This window comes from Gallus gallus, chromosome 2 (assembly GCF_016699485.2).
Source record: "Gallus gallus isolate bGalGal1 chromosome 2, bGalGal1.mat.broiler.GRCg7b, whole genome shotgun sequence".
Classification (NCBI taxonomy): domain Eukaryota; kingdom Metazoa; phylum Chordata; class Aves; order Galliformes; family Phasianidae; genus Gallus; species Gallus gallus.
The window spans coordinates 102,034,814-102,049,279 of NC_052533.1; the positions used below are offsets into that span (position 1 = coordinate 102,034,814).

Sequence of the window (14,466 nt, forward strand, 5' to 3'; positions counted from 1 at the left end):
TGTATCTTTTAGATGGAGTTCTTCAGAACCTTTCTGCAAAGGCTGAGCTCATCTAAGATTTTTAGTTCATTTGGTTTACATTAGAGAAGACACTTAAAGCCCCTTTGATACTGAAGCAGCTCCATGCATTTCACACCAATTAACATTTCACATATCTGCTTCCTCAGCATCCTCAGTTTTCAACCTTAGGAAGAAAGGAGCTGTGCTTCCTGTAAAAATGACTAATGGAAATCACACACAAGATTTGTCACTAAAACTGGAGGCAGAGGGCAGCAACGTATTACCACAGGAAGAAACAAAAGCGTAGTGTCTGCAGTGTATTTTACTACAATGTCAGAAAATGCTTTCCCCTTCCCTTTTAATTGACATTACTTTAGGGCACTAAGACTTACTGCAGAACAAGATGCCCTGGCACTCCCGTACATTGCTTGTGATGAACTGAATGAAAAGGGAAGCTCTTGTCCTCACCAGGATATGTGTTCTGCAAAGGCCTGAGGTAGAAGAACGTGATTATACCACTCCTCCCTGACACCGGAAGCCTTTCTTAACAGCAGACGACCTATACGAGTAGTTGTAGTGTGGCACATACAACCTCATCACCACAGCTAGGCAGATGAGTGCTGCACAGAGCCCCACTAGTACATACTAACAGCTGCAATGCCCTCTTCCCTTCCATATCACAGCTATTTACCCTACAGAGACTCACAGTGCTTTGAAAACGTGCCCTGAAAAGCTACCTGATATTTCATGATGTTTCAAGCTATTTGATAGCTTTCCCATCCGATTCAAACAAGACTGAAGATTGCTTGTGCTTGCTTATTCAAGTACGACAGCACTAAAAGTACAAAAGAAAGAGACCAGAAAAAGGACAACACAGCTGCTAATCCATCAGGACAAAGTGATACAGACAGTAAGTGCAGCTACACTGCAGCACACTGCCCTCACTGGATATGTGTACGACAAGGCGGTACACGGGTGGAAAGATGGCTCCCACAGCCCTCTAACTCAAGTGTCCCATGCTCAGTTCTACACACAGTATGTTCTGCTCAGAGTTTGATACCATCTGACACAGATTTGCTTTTAAAGACATACGCTGGAAAACACAGTACGACTGCTCCCTGTGTATTTCCTCATGTTTTAGAAGTTCTTAGGTAAGAGCACGAAGTATGACAGCAAACCTGGTATTTTCCTGTGTCTGTCAGTGCTGGCTTGACTGTGTACCCTATTTCCCAAATGAACACGTGTAGACCAAAAGTTGTGGTGTATTTCTCTTACACAATTTCTTCCCCCGAAACGATTGAGTTAGAGAGGGGGATGTGGTTAATACTGCATAATCCTAGATATCTTCACGTAGAAAAGCACTGGTGGAATTTTCCCTTTAGCATGAAATGTTACAATAATTTGAAGCAGAGAAATGGGCCCAGTGCATTCTTCTTCCTGTCTCTTTCATCAAGACACAGATACTCAGCCTCTCCTAACTCCAAGTGTAACACGGAGAAGGGGGTTTTGATTACAGAATGCATTAAGATCACTGGATGCAGCTGTTCTAACACAGTTCATAAACTATGGGTATTACAGGAGATGGCTAAGGGTAAGAACTTAATTTGTGACACTACATTTCATTTTGCATAATGGATCAATTTTGGAATACATGCAAATCAAGTGAAGATGACACGAAGCTGATCATCATCTTCAAGCCTGATAGCCTGTTAACCTCATGTTCCAGGAAGCTGGTTGTTATGATCTGAAAATCAGACACAAACTTGGATGCTGTTCAGTAGAACACCTGTTTAAAACTTAGGCAGATCTGACATCAGCCCAAACAACAGCTCCTGCTGCTTCTTGAGCTCTTAACTGAGAGAATGAGCTAGAAATACAAACACTGCATTAACCGCATTCACAGCACGCAACCAAATCCTCAGGCATTTCCTAACTTAAATATTTATCTTCACAACATAAAAACCTCATTAAAAATAATGTCTCTCTCAAGAAAAATCTGTGCTGAAATACTGAATTGATAATACGTGGTGTCACAGAGACAGCTAGATGTCTGCTTTTTTAAAACTGAATCACATATCCATCCTAGAGTTCAGCACTGAAGTTAACAGCTGATATGTGATGACACAACGCAAGCACGTGCTAGAATGGCATATTTTTCTGGAGATTTTCAGATGTCTGAAACCAGAAGGATAGCAAGACAGATTCCTGTGTTGGTGTACAGCAGCACATCTCTTACACCATTCGTGTTCTGTGCTGTCCCTGACCACCTTACCTCTTTCTTTTTCAGTTTGTACGCTTCTGTTTAACAGCAAATATCACTCCTCAGGAAACCCATATCATCATACCATTCCTTGCCAATTTTCTGTTCCCTAATCTAGAAAACACCATTACATTTGCCCAATTTTCTCTCTTTCCACATAAGGCCTGCAACTTCCTTGCTGTCTCTACTAGCCATCAATGACAAAGCGAGTTTCTCTATGCCATCTCCTTGCCAGGCTGTCCTACCTCTGAGGGCATAATGGAACTTACAGAGATACCAAAAAAAATTCTTTACTAAAGGTAAGAAAATAATCTTTAAAAAAAAAATTATGTTCTGTTGAAGACAGTAAATAACTTATTGGTTATATACAGACTATCTTCTGGCTACTTGGTACTCAAATAAAAAAAGGCAAAAATAACCCACAAAGCAGCTGCATGAAGGTGGGCAAGCCACTCACAACAACAAAGCCAATTTTCACAGATCACAGTAACAGAAGCTCTGCCATCATATACATACAGTCTTCTTTTTGTGATTCTGTGAGATGAATCATCGACAGAAATACCAAGTACATAACAAGAGACACTCAATAGGGAGAAAGGCTGAGAATCACAGAATGGTTCGGGTTGGAAGGGACATTTAAGGTCATCTTGTTCCAACACCCCCTGCTATAGGCAGGGACACTTCCCTCTGGACCAGATTGCTCACAGCCCCATCCAGCCTGGCCTTGAGTACTTTCAGGGAGGGGACATCCACAACCTCACTGGGCAACCTGTTCCAGTGTCTCACCACTCTCACAGTAAAGAATTTCTTTCTAACATGTACTCTAAACCTACCCTCTGCCAGTTTAAAGCCATTTCCCCTTACCCTGCTGCTACCTGCCCTTATACAAAGTCCCTCCCCAGCTTTCCTGTAGGCCCCCTTCAGGCACTGGAAAAGTCATCTCAAGTCAGACTGGGACTGCATCATATGGGATGAAGAATGTTAATAACAGGAGACAAAGATACTCCTAAAATATTTTAAAACAGCCTCCAAATCAACAATAGCACCACATGTGTTAATAACATAAAGTCAACACTTGGAGAGCTAACACAATAACATCCAAGGTCACTTGGGTTGAACTAAGATCTTCTCTAAAACATCCTAATTGCCTGATGGCACCATCTCTTCTGTCAGGGAAAGGAATGTAGTTACAGGTTCAATACAGTATCTACATATAAGTCTTTAGAAACCAAGCATGTCTCCTCCAAATCATCCTTTCAGAAATCCCACTAGAAACCTCCTAGCAAAAGTAGGATAACAAGCAAGCATTCTTCTGGTATCTGGGCAACAAAGAATTAGTAAGGAGAGACTTAGTGTACTAATTCACTGGCAAGAAGGCTTATCTACAATTCTAATTATTTTCTAAGAGGAGGTGAAGGCATTTCTGTCATGAACATTACCACTCTACAATCAACAACTACGGTCAAATGATTAGTTCTAGAGATGTACCTACTCAGCAAGGCAGAAAACTGAGTCAGTCAAATTTTTATGAGGAAAAAAGCCAAAGGGGAATTTAAAGACTCGGAGAGTCCTTCCTTTGCATCTTACCCTACAGTTTCTGTTACAGAATACCCAGCTACATCATCACTCTGTAGTCATCTGTCGTGAAATGTAACTGAAGCCCTAACCTTTCAGAAATACAAATGTTCACTTACTGAACTGACAATGCAAACTATTTGCTTAAATACAAATTGTGTGAAGTTTTACCAAGATGCCTAGCAGCGGAAAGGACAGTAGGTATGCCTTTAATTGGAGGTAAACCTTCCTAACTTCAGTTATTTCCAACTGCTTTAAGGCAATCTGCTCTTTCACTTTTTATATACAAGTAAGAAATTTCAGCTCTTTCAATCTCTGAAATACTTGATTCCAAACTTCAGTGCAGCTTCCTATCACCATGCAAACCCAGCAGCTTTAAATATCTACTGAACTCATATGCCAGCTTCTGCTCAAAACAACTAACGCTTTCTAGTGACTTATCTTTACATCTCTGGGTAACACTTAAGATCTTAAAATACTTGGGAATATGGGAGGAAGGCAAATAGGAGTAAAGTGGGAAAACATTTCTGCTATGCGGCAGCTCCCTTGTAGGATGAGATCTTTCAAGACGTCTGCATTATTCAGCAAAAACTAACCAAGAGCAGAACAAGTACCAGAACCATTTACCAGGCAGTTTCAAATGCTAGCTATGAAGGGATATTTTTGTATTTATGAATCATGGAATAAATTGAGCTTGAGATTTAAAAGCAGCCCATACTGCCATTTAGTACGTACATGAAATGAATTGGTGGCCTCAGTTCAGTTATCCTGGAGGTCTTATCTACTCGAGTGTAGAGTACTGAAGGTAACATGTGTGATAAAGAAAATAGACTTTGGGGATTCTGTTCTGGATTTCAGACATGTGAACAGATACTTCCTACAGGTCTTGTAACATCAGCTACTGAGAAATAGCTGATTTTACAGTAGCAGAAAAATTGCACAAATTTTTTCTATCTCAGTTTGAACATGAGAGATACTTAGCTATAGCAAACAGAACAAACCTACTAAAAATAGCTGAAATTTATACTTAAAACTTACAATTGCACTATAAATTTGGTAAAGTTTCAAAACACTGTGAAGTTCTATCAACTGGACTGCTAGGCAGTCTTCTTGAATTACACGTAATTAAGAAAAAGCAATTTAGAAGTCATCTAACATTACACAATTACAAAAACAGTCAGCTCTGTTCCTAACAATTAATCCAACCACTGCAAGCAGAAACCGGTATTAAGCACTTTCAAAACAGTAACATTACTTTGTCTTCCTACCACCATCATGTCCCCACCTCCCACAACTAAGGAACTGTAAAAGAATATAATGGCAATGCAATATCACTATCCTAGTGAATGCCTTTATAAGTGACACACAACCTGTCTACTATGGCTTTTGAAACCATTTATTGCCAACAGTGGATTCTTGTGATATTAATCTATTCAAACATGACAGTGTAGTATGAATTTTAAATAGTACACAGCAAGTAAAAGATAATATTTTCTTACCACATATTTTACAGCACTTATGAACTGGTTATGAAAGAGGAGGTGTTGGGTTTCATCCTCTGGATTTGATGCAGTATAAAGCATTCCACAAATATTACAAGAAATAGCACCAAATCTCTTCTGTCCTGCATCCTATCGAAGAAAAAGAGAGAAAGACAAAAAAAGCCACGTCAATTCCAAGCACAGAAAATATAACTTCCATCTTCCATCTCATGGGGGCTTCCATCTCATCAGAAATGCCCTTTATAACAGTATGAGTGATGACTGATCTTCTACGCACACCCAATAGAAAAGCTAAAATTGAGTGAAATGCAAGAAATAGTAAGTAGAGAAATTAGAATCCCATCTTTTGAAAAGCCACACAGCCTTAAAGGGACGTGCACTACCCACCCATTAAAACACTACCTATCATTAAAATTAGGTTTCATCCTTCCTACGTTATGAACAACGCACTTCTTTTTCTATTAAAAAGAAACCAACTTCCTTTGTTACACTACTTGCAGCAAATACGATCATTTCTTCACACATACACTAAACCACATCCAGACCCACAGTATTTGGTGTGCACCACAGTTCTGCAGCTACAATACAAATGGAAGATCACAGAACTTTACTTGTAACCCTTTGTGCTACCCTCCAAGTCTACAACCAAGTATTTTAGAACTAGAGGGAATGGCTTCAAGCTACGCCAGGGAAGGTTCAGGCTGGACATTAGGAAATACTACTTCTCTGAAAGGGTGGTCAGGCACTGGAATGGGCTGCCCAGAGAGGTGGTGGTGTCACCGACCCTGGTGGTGTTCGAAGAGCGTTTGGATGTTGTGTTGAGGGACGTGGTTTAGCGGGAACCATTGGTGAAGGGCGAATGGTTGGACTGGATGATCCTGTGGGTCTTTTCCAACCTTAGCGATTCTATGATTCTATGATTCTATTCTAATTAAGGGCACCGCTTCAGTGCATACTGCTTCAGGATTTATTCATCCAGGTGCTGTTATTCATTTGGAAATATGCTCGGATTGAGCAGTCACTGCCTAATAAGGAACACGGCTTCAGGTGTGAAGAGTGCTCTTCCACAAAGAGTGAAACAATACCAGTTTAGATTAAAGACTAGCCAGAAAAAGCATGTCTTAAATCTTGGCTTAATGCTCACGTGCAATTTGCTGTAACTACATCTGAAAATTGTGTTTCTGAAAGCAGCAGTAAACGTCACTTTTAATCTATTTTAACATACGTAACATGTCACAAAGTAATTGTATGCTCTGATGCATATGATACTCTGTAAGCAAACGATGAGGTTTTGTGCATTTTTTTTTAAAGAAATTAATACTTGTGCACAAATTGAAAGTACACAATTTGCCAGATTTGTTTTCTAATAGCCGATACATTCACAGTCAAAAGGTCTACTTCACAGATAAAAGCATGTTGTGACAATGCAGAAGTGCTGATTAGCTACTTCTTACTCCTTCCATCTTCCAAGATATTTTTAAGCAAGCCTAAGAGCTGCATGCCATCTCAGTTCTCCATACGAGAGCAACTTATTTCAAGCAGTTATTAGAGAAGTCCAACACGTAGGTATCAGTTTCCTTCCGAGAAGAGACTACAGGTACAACTGCTTTGGTCACGCAGATCCAGAATTGAACTTCTCTTTAAGAGCACATGTGTGGAAGCCAGCCAGAAGAAAGAAGGTGAATCTGACACGGTGTGCCAGTTCATGCATTCATATCATATACAAACAGAAGTACACTACTTCGACGAAGGAAAAAGAGACGCATCCTGTGGTTAGATTCTCAGAGTGAAGACAAGATGAAGTTTCTAAAGGTGTAAAAATTGAATCCGATACATTTCATTCTGCCTGCAGACTTCCCTTAAGGAAGCAACATAATACTAAAGAAAGTCCCCATCCCATCACCAAAATATTCTCAAGGGCTCATCTATGAGAGAAGAGAAGAGGCAGTTCAGCAGGAAGGATGCATGGCGATTATCTTAAAATGAACCAACCGAGCCAAACTTAATTTCTAGATGAGGATGGAGAACATACTCCCCATGTCTAGGCTACAGTAAGTGAAGATGGAGTCTACCCTGGTGCTTGGAGTACACTTAAAACAAGTAGCTTAGAAAATCTGTTACATAAAGCAACTCCTAAAATACCAGTACTGCAATGAAACAATTTCTGTTCAACTTGCTGAGAAATTAAAGGTATTTAAGCCAGAATACCTATCTCAAGCCAAAACCAAGCAAAAAATAAAACAGCTATGTAGGATGTGCCATCAACAACCAGGGGCTAGAAAATCCTCAAAGCTGCCAAGCTCCTCAGCTTGTCCCATCTCATATTGTAAATACACATGCTGTTTTGGCAGTATTGCCATATTTGATAGTTTGTGTTTCTTAGATGTCACTGGTATCACTTTGACATGCACTCAGTTGCATCAGTGTGTGACACACAAACAGGTTAGTGCTATAAATCTGCTATGTGAACATCAGAAAAACACATTATAGATTATAGCATCCACAGCAATCTTTTGAACTCTGTAGCCTTGACAAACGCTGGCTCTATTTTCCTTTTATTTATTTAAGCAAATACTTAGCAGTGTCCTGAGGGTAATAATGGCGATAGCCTTTTTTGTATCTGAAAGAGGGTTTCAGACACACAGTACAGGACATAATGCTTCAAGGGAGGGAAAGAAAAACGCTTTGTAGATCCATATAATACAAAACTAGGACATGGAAAATAAAGTTAGGAGTTATGAAGAATGCATTTTGCATTTTAAGAAAACATCTAGAGAATCTGGCTATTTTTAACCTTATGCCATTGCAAAAGTAAAAGGGGAAAGGGCATGCATCAAGAGATAAGAAGTGTTCCCAAACTACACTGCATTCAAGGTCACCAGCACTCCCTAACAGGACAACAAGTGAACAAACCAACGTTATGCACCACACTTGAGAGTAAATAAAGTCCTTAAAAACTGCGATGTGGGGAATTAAAAACAAACAACCAAAAGACCCAACAAACAAAATCCAATATGCTTTCACAATCTAATTACATTATCTATTTATTTACATTTATCTTGCTTTAACTTCAAATTGATGGGCTTCAATCTTGTCAGCCAACACCAGATTCTACAAAGTGGACAATAAATACACTGGTGACTATTGTAGGGAACCTGCTTTAGAAGGGGGGTTGAACTTGATGATCTCTTGAGGTCCCTTCCAACCCCTGCAATTCTGATTCTGTGACTTGCCAGAACTAGAAAACTGTGTCAGATTTGGCTCTCAGAGCTCAAAGAGAGGCTTTATCGGAGCAGCATTTAAGAAAATGTGTAGTTGCAGGAACACAAATGAGTTATTCTATATAAATCTCAATTTTCTAAACAGTAACAATAAAGAGCTGGGATACTTCTACATCCAAATGAGATTCTGCAAGTGTAGATGGCAGTTAAGCATTCCCGATACATCAGGTAATCCTCATTAATAAAAGTAAAGTATATGTGAGATGCACTCGTTTCCTAGGCTAACTGTAATTGAACATTGCAACAATGTTGTCTCATTCTCCAGAAGGATTTCTTAAATCTGTGTTAGACAGAAAGAAAAATCTTACCAATATCTTCTTTGAGAAGATGCATGTCTGCTGATCCTCCATGTGTGGAATAGGGAGCCCTGCAAGCAAAAAAGGCATTTGGTGCCTCTGTAGGAGATGAAAAGGGGCCTTTTTTATTCTTCCCTCTCTCTTCAGGCACAGACTAGGTCACCTCTTTCTTTATTACCTAGTGCGCGTTAGAGCAAGATTATTTTTTTCTCTCGTCTTCTTGTAGAGCAAAGAATATAACCCAGCCATAAAACAGTCCGGCTGGAAAGGAAATACAATGGAGAAGAACAGGAAGGAACAACACAAAAAGATTTTTGGGCTCCCCACAGCAAATGAAAACATCAAAGAATGCCATTTTAACAAAAGACGCATTCAAGACAGAAGTTGATGGGTGGATCCCCTTGGATGGGAGGATCAGAAGACACGACCCAACTCAGAAACAAGTTTCACTTGGAAATGAACTGCTGTGGATGGCATTTACAACAATAGCAACAGGAAAATAAATCACCAGCGACACTCATCATTCTGAAAAGAAATTTTAGCCTTAGAACTTTCAGAACTGTGATGTATCAGGGTTTTTTTTATATATCTGAGAAAATGCAAAATGAAATGTCCTCACTAGTCATCAGTTAGAGCAACACGAAACAATACAAAGTTAAAAACCAAATCTGCACAATCCCTTCTCAACCCGTGTGAAAATGCAACTTGAGTATATCAGAGTGCCCTGATGCTAGTAGCCTTTGTGCTTGAATTCCCATATCTGATCAGAGCTAACTTTAGGGAACACTCTTCAAAACTCTCAGGACAAAGGATGCTGAACACACACACCACCTGGATTTGCTAGAGAAGGCTGGGCTTTGCTGGTGGAGCAGAAATGAGAAGGAATGAACATGAGAGACGGTGACCATTACAGTCCCACGAGGGGCAGAGCAGTTCCAAAGGGTAAGATTTACACGAGAAGTAAGGGAGAGTCACTGCTCTCATCTCTACTCAATCCCTTCACAGACGTTCATACAGTAACCACTGCCTTGTTCTCACTGGGACTGTAGGAGAGAGACAGCACATAGCTAATGAGAACAACACAGTATTGACCCAAAATCATTCTCCAATTCTTCAGAAAAATTGCCAACTGGACCGTTCCAGTTTAAGGAAGAAATCTTCAATTTTAAATGCTTGTTATATATGTTTCTTCAAGCTTATGAGAAATCACTTCTACACTTCTTTTATTATTTGCACCAAGGATTGTGGTTGCAACTTAAACGAAAACATCTATTTCAATCAAATGGAAAATTATGTCCAAGTTTAAACAAAATATATGGAATATTTCAAGTCTGACATCCAAGTGTATAAACTGAATTAAGCTACACACCACTTCCATACACAGCACCAGAACCAAAGCACCATTCATCAAACAATCCTGATCCATGAATTTAGTGACATTCAAAAAATCATCTACACTTCTTCAGGCTTGCTCCCATCCAGGCACTGGCTGAGATCATTAGAAGGGCAGAAGAATCTCTGCAATGCTATATTTTTTATCACTTTGATTATGTGTTTTCACTGTTCAATCACTGTACATGTCCTTCCCTAAAGCTGCTGAACACCACTTGCAACAGACTAGCTTTCTCTGCAGAGGAATGTGTGTCCTTAGTGGCATAAAATGGAAGAAAACCCGAGAGGTACAGGGATACTACTCAGAACGTTCTTTTGTAGCATTATCACTTCATACTTTTATGGTCAAAAATTCTTTCAAGATGTGGCAGGAAATCAGAATTTTACAAGAAGACAACAGATGACTTTCCTCATCTTGGATGTAAAGCAAGATCTCGTGCAAGCTGACAACACTTGCTCTGCACATTTACATTTCCTTTAACTCCTGAAACCAAAAGAACAGATTTCATATTCAAATAAAAGAAAAAAGAAGTGCATCATTCTGTAAAAGCTCCAGTTTGGAACTTCACTTCACCTGTACAGTACAGTTCACAGATATTCAGAACAGACCACTTCTCTAAACACTGAGTCGGGGAGTTGGAACATAACATACTTTGGAGCTCAATCTGACCTTCCTGCAGAAGAACAGATGCACCTAGCTCAGAACCTACCTCACTGCACATCACACTGAGTAGCGTTGTTTTCCATCACTGCTTGTTTTACAAAGAGCTGCAGCATTAGATTCCCTGTTTTTTTCTCAGCTTAAGTGCCACACTTGGAAGATCCCTGCTTTTTGGGATGTGTAAGACAAAGCAAATCTGAAGAACACAGAAACAACTCATCCTGTCTTAGCTCTGCCTTTATACAGTGATGATAATGTAACGTTTGAAAGTTGCTCTGATGACTAGATGATGTACACCAAGAAAAAGAATGCTGCAGGTACAGCTAGTAAGCATTGCTCCTACAAATGGAAATCATATTATTTTAATTCTTGCAATTAAATAGCCTGAAAGCTTGTTAAGAACTCTTTATTAAAAAAAATAGAAAAAAGAATTCATTTGGAAGAAGGAGGAAGTTAATATATATCCTTAAGGACTGAGTATGAAAAATAAGGCATATTGTAGAAAACAATGACTAGCTTCATTGTACCACCTCCCCAAACATTTAGAATACACAGATGATATTTTTAACATCTCAAACTCTGAACCTCAAGATACCGTCAAGATAGTTAAAAGGCAGCTCTCAGGCATTTACTTACTTTAATGTATAACAAAGTGTGAGTTAAATATTCCCTGCTCCGAATAAAAGCAGGACTTCTCATATTTGTTCACATTAAAGAAGAATGAGACTGCTTCACTATTCTTAAAGGATCCTTACAGAAGTGCATACGCACCTTTGAACTATCTCCAAAAACAAAACACCAAAAAACCACCCCCATAAGAACAACAAAAACCAATTTGTAGAACCAGTTCTCCCCAGATCTCTCAGAGCCGTTCAGCCATTCAGAATGAACACTTAACAAATTCACCACGGATTTGCAAAACAGAACTATTACCTTCAAAAAGTACCATAGTTTATTCGATGTCTTTAATTCCATTCTCTTGAGTATTTGTATGAACTAAGCCTGTACTTCAGAGGCCCACTTAGCAATTCTTTCACCCCCAGATGCTAGCCAACTGTTGCTGACAGAACTTTGTCTTGTCTCTGCAGCAACTAACATCAATTTTCCAGGGTGGCATAACACATATTTGAGATCCTCAGCATGTTTTGATAATGCTACCAGAATATCGGAGTACTACGTTCCCCATTGCTCTCCTGGTAAAGCAAACTATGGGCATTATCAAAATGCTCTTTCAAGAGAATAAAAAAGTCAACTCCAAACAGTGAAATTGAAGTGAATTAAGTTTGCATGAAGTGATAGAAGTAAAACATACTGGATGGTACAAAGCTGCTGCTCGCAAGTAAGCAGCATATTTTGTTATTAAATGTTCTCTTTCCAGAAATACTTACAGAAAACACGAACTAGGTCTCTCTCATTTCTCCTACTGTTCTTCAGAGGTGACCATTCTTTATCATCTCTTATTTTGCTGGGTTAAATAACTTACAACTTTTACTTGAATATCTGGTGAAAAAATTACTCCCCTCAGTAGCTAAGCAGCAACTTATTTCTTCTTGTCAAAGGTCCTAAGCAACTCATCACTCACACTCTATTAACTGCATAGCTAAAAAAATATGTAAACTACACTGAAGGGATGAAGAATACTCTACAGTTCTTTCTATATAGCTATTTAATCACTCATATTAACTTCGTTGGTAAAATGACTTTTAAAGAGGCAATAGCCAAACTACTTAAGTAAATGTTAGCTATTGTTCATAATATGCTATTTTATATGGTTTACATTTTATGACTAGGTATTCAAGCATCTAGATGGGTATCATTTAGGTAAATCAAGGATATACTTATCAAATCGCTTCTTAGAAGTTCTGCTTTTGAAATATTAAAGCATTCAGTTGAGCTGGTTCTATTTTGGTTAATACTTTCCTATGTATAATCCATGCCTTACATGAAAAATACTGCAATTTAGCCAGACCATCAATGCTATATGAGAGGGGTAATCTCATTGAAAAGCATCCCACGGACTCCTTCCTAACACTCTGGCTTCTCCTCCCTCAGCAGCTTCCCAGATTTCCATTTCCCAAAGCTTCTGTGATGTACTGCAGTGAAAACCAGTGTGCTCACAGAAAAATAAAAATAATACATTTGTTCCAAGACAAAAAGTTTGTCTCAGAACCTTGCATCTTTGAATGATGCAGGAATAAAACCATTCATATTGATTTCACACACATCTACCAGATGCAAATCCCCCTATGTATCTGAACTATTGGGAAACTGAGTTTTCGCACATGAGCAAATACACATTCATTACCCCTAAAGCAAATGAATTTCTACTGAGCAGTCAGTCTTTTCCAAGCAGCAGAATTTTTCTAACAAGAGTCAGTTTTAAATGTAAGTCACTCTGCCACCACCTCCTCTAAAAATACCAAACAACGATTTAGCAAGGGTTCAATTTTCAGGAATCATTTCCGAGGGCAATAGGAGTACCTACAAGTGAGGATTTTTACACTTGCTCTTAAAAACACAGCACTGCTAATTCAAAAGTAATTTGTTTCAGAAACGATAAACCTTACTAAAAGGGCATTACTTACTATGATCAGCTGCTTTTCGCCATCTTTTCCTGCTTCTTTTAGCTTTTGAATATGCTCCTCAGATGGTAGCAAGTTACTGCACTTTGATGTTAATGCAGGATTTGTTGATGGAACCCTAAAAATACAAACATATTTCATGTTAAAAAGGGACCGCTCATACCTGTCATGCCAGACACTCAAAACCACTGTGATTAGTATGACTAAACTTTAAAAGGATGCAAATGTAAGTTCCAAACTCCAAAACACAGCCCTAAATATTTTAGCTTGCAAACCAGATGGAAAAATGGGGAAATAAGAGGACTAACTACAAATACAGTTTGTGTCAAAACCAATTACAAGATTTTTTTCAGTAATGAAAAAAAAAAGTGGAATTTATTATCAGGTAGGATAGGTTATTCACATCTATTAACAGAACTGAGACATCTTCAGAGCATGAGGGATGGTGCCTAACACTATTCATTTCCCACGCAAGGTTTAGATTACTAGTTATAGGTATCACGTGTCAGGCTGCTGAAGCAAACCCTGTAAATACTGCCACAAATTCCAGAGAGCTATATAAAACAGATAGCATAAACCTCTCAAAGCCAATTCAGACTTATTGCTGTCAGTGAGAGGAGATGGGAAGGAGGGAAGGAAGGGGAGAGGGAGGAAGAAGAGGACTTAAGGAATAAATAGATTTAAATTGCTACAATATGCTCACTCAGTTTAAGTCTGTCATTGTCACACCCCAAAATTTGCATTCACTGGCTACTTTAAGGGTTGCCTTTTCTCACTGTAACCTTTTCTTACAAAGCACCTAAAAAGAGAGCTATGCTGCAGCTAATACACATTACTCTTGTATTATAGCAGGGTACCACAGGCAGAATGATGGTTTAAGCCTAGAACAAATCAGGGTAACATGGAAATTAGGCTAA

At 38.9% G+C, this 14,466-nt stretch overlaps 1 protein-coding gene across 5 annotated transcripts in view; it reads right to left on the bottom strand.

Annotated features, from left to right (window-relative positions):
* ESCO1 (establishment of sister chromatid cohesion N-acetyltransferase 1) overlaps positions 1 to 14,466 on the bottom strand; it is a 28,368-nt gene that overhangs the window by 5,913 nt on the left and 7,989 nt on the right. For all 5 annotated transcript variants that reach the window (XR_005855344.2, XR_003073882.3, XM_046938203.1 and 2 more), the window contains 2 exons: positions 13,553 to 13,667; positions 5,335 to 5,466 (listed from right to left, as the gene is read on the bottom strand). Coding sequence is in view for 3 of the 5 variants with exons in the window: in XM_046938203.1 (XP_046794159.1) it covers positions 5,335 to 5,466; positions 13,553 to 13,667 (247 nt within the window). In the remaining 2 variants the exon portion in view is untranslated. The remainder of the gene's footprint in view (positions 1 to 5,334; positions 5,467 to 13,552; positions 13,668 to 14,466) is intronic.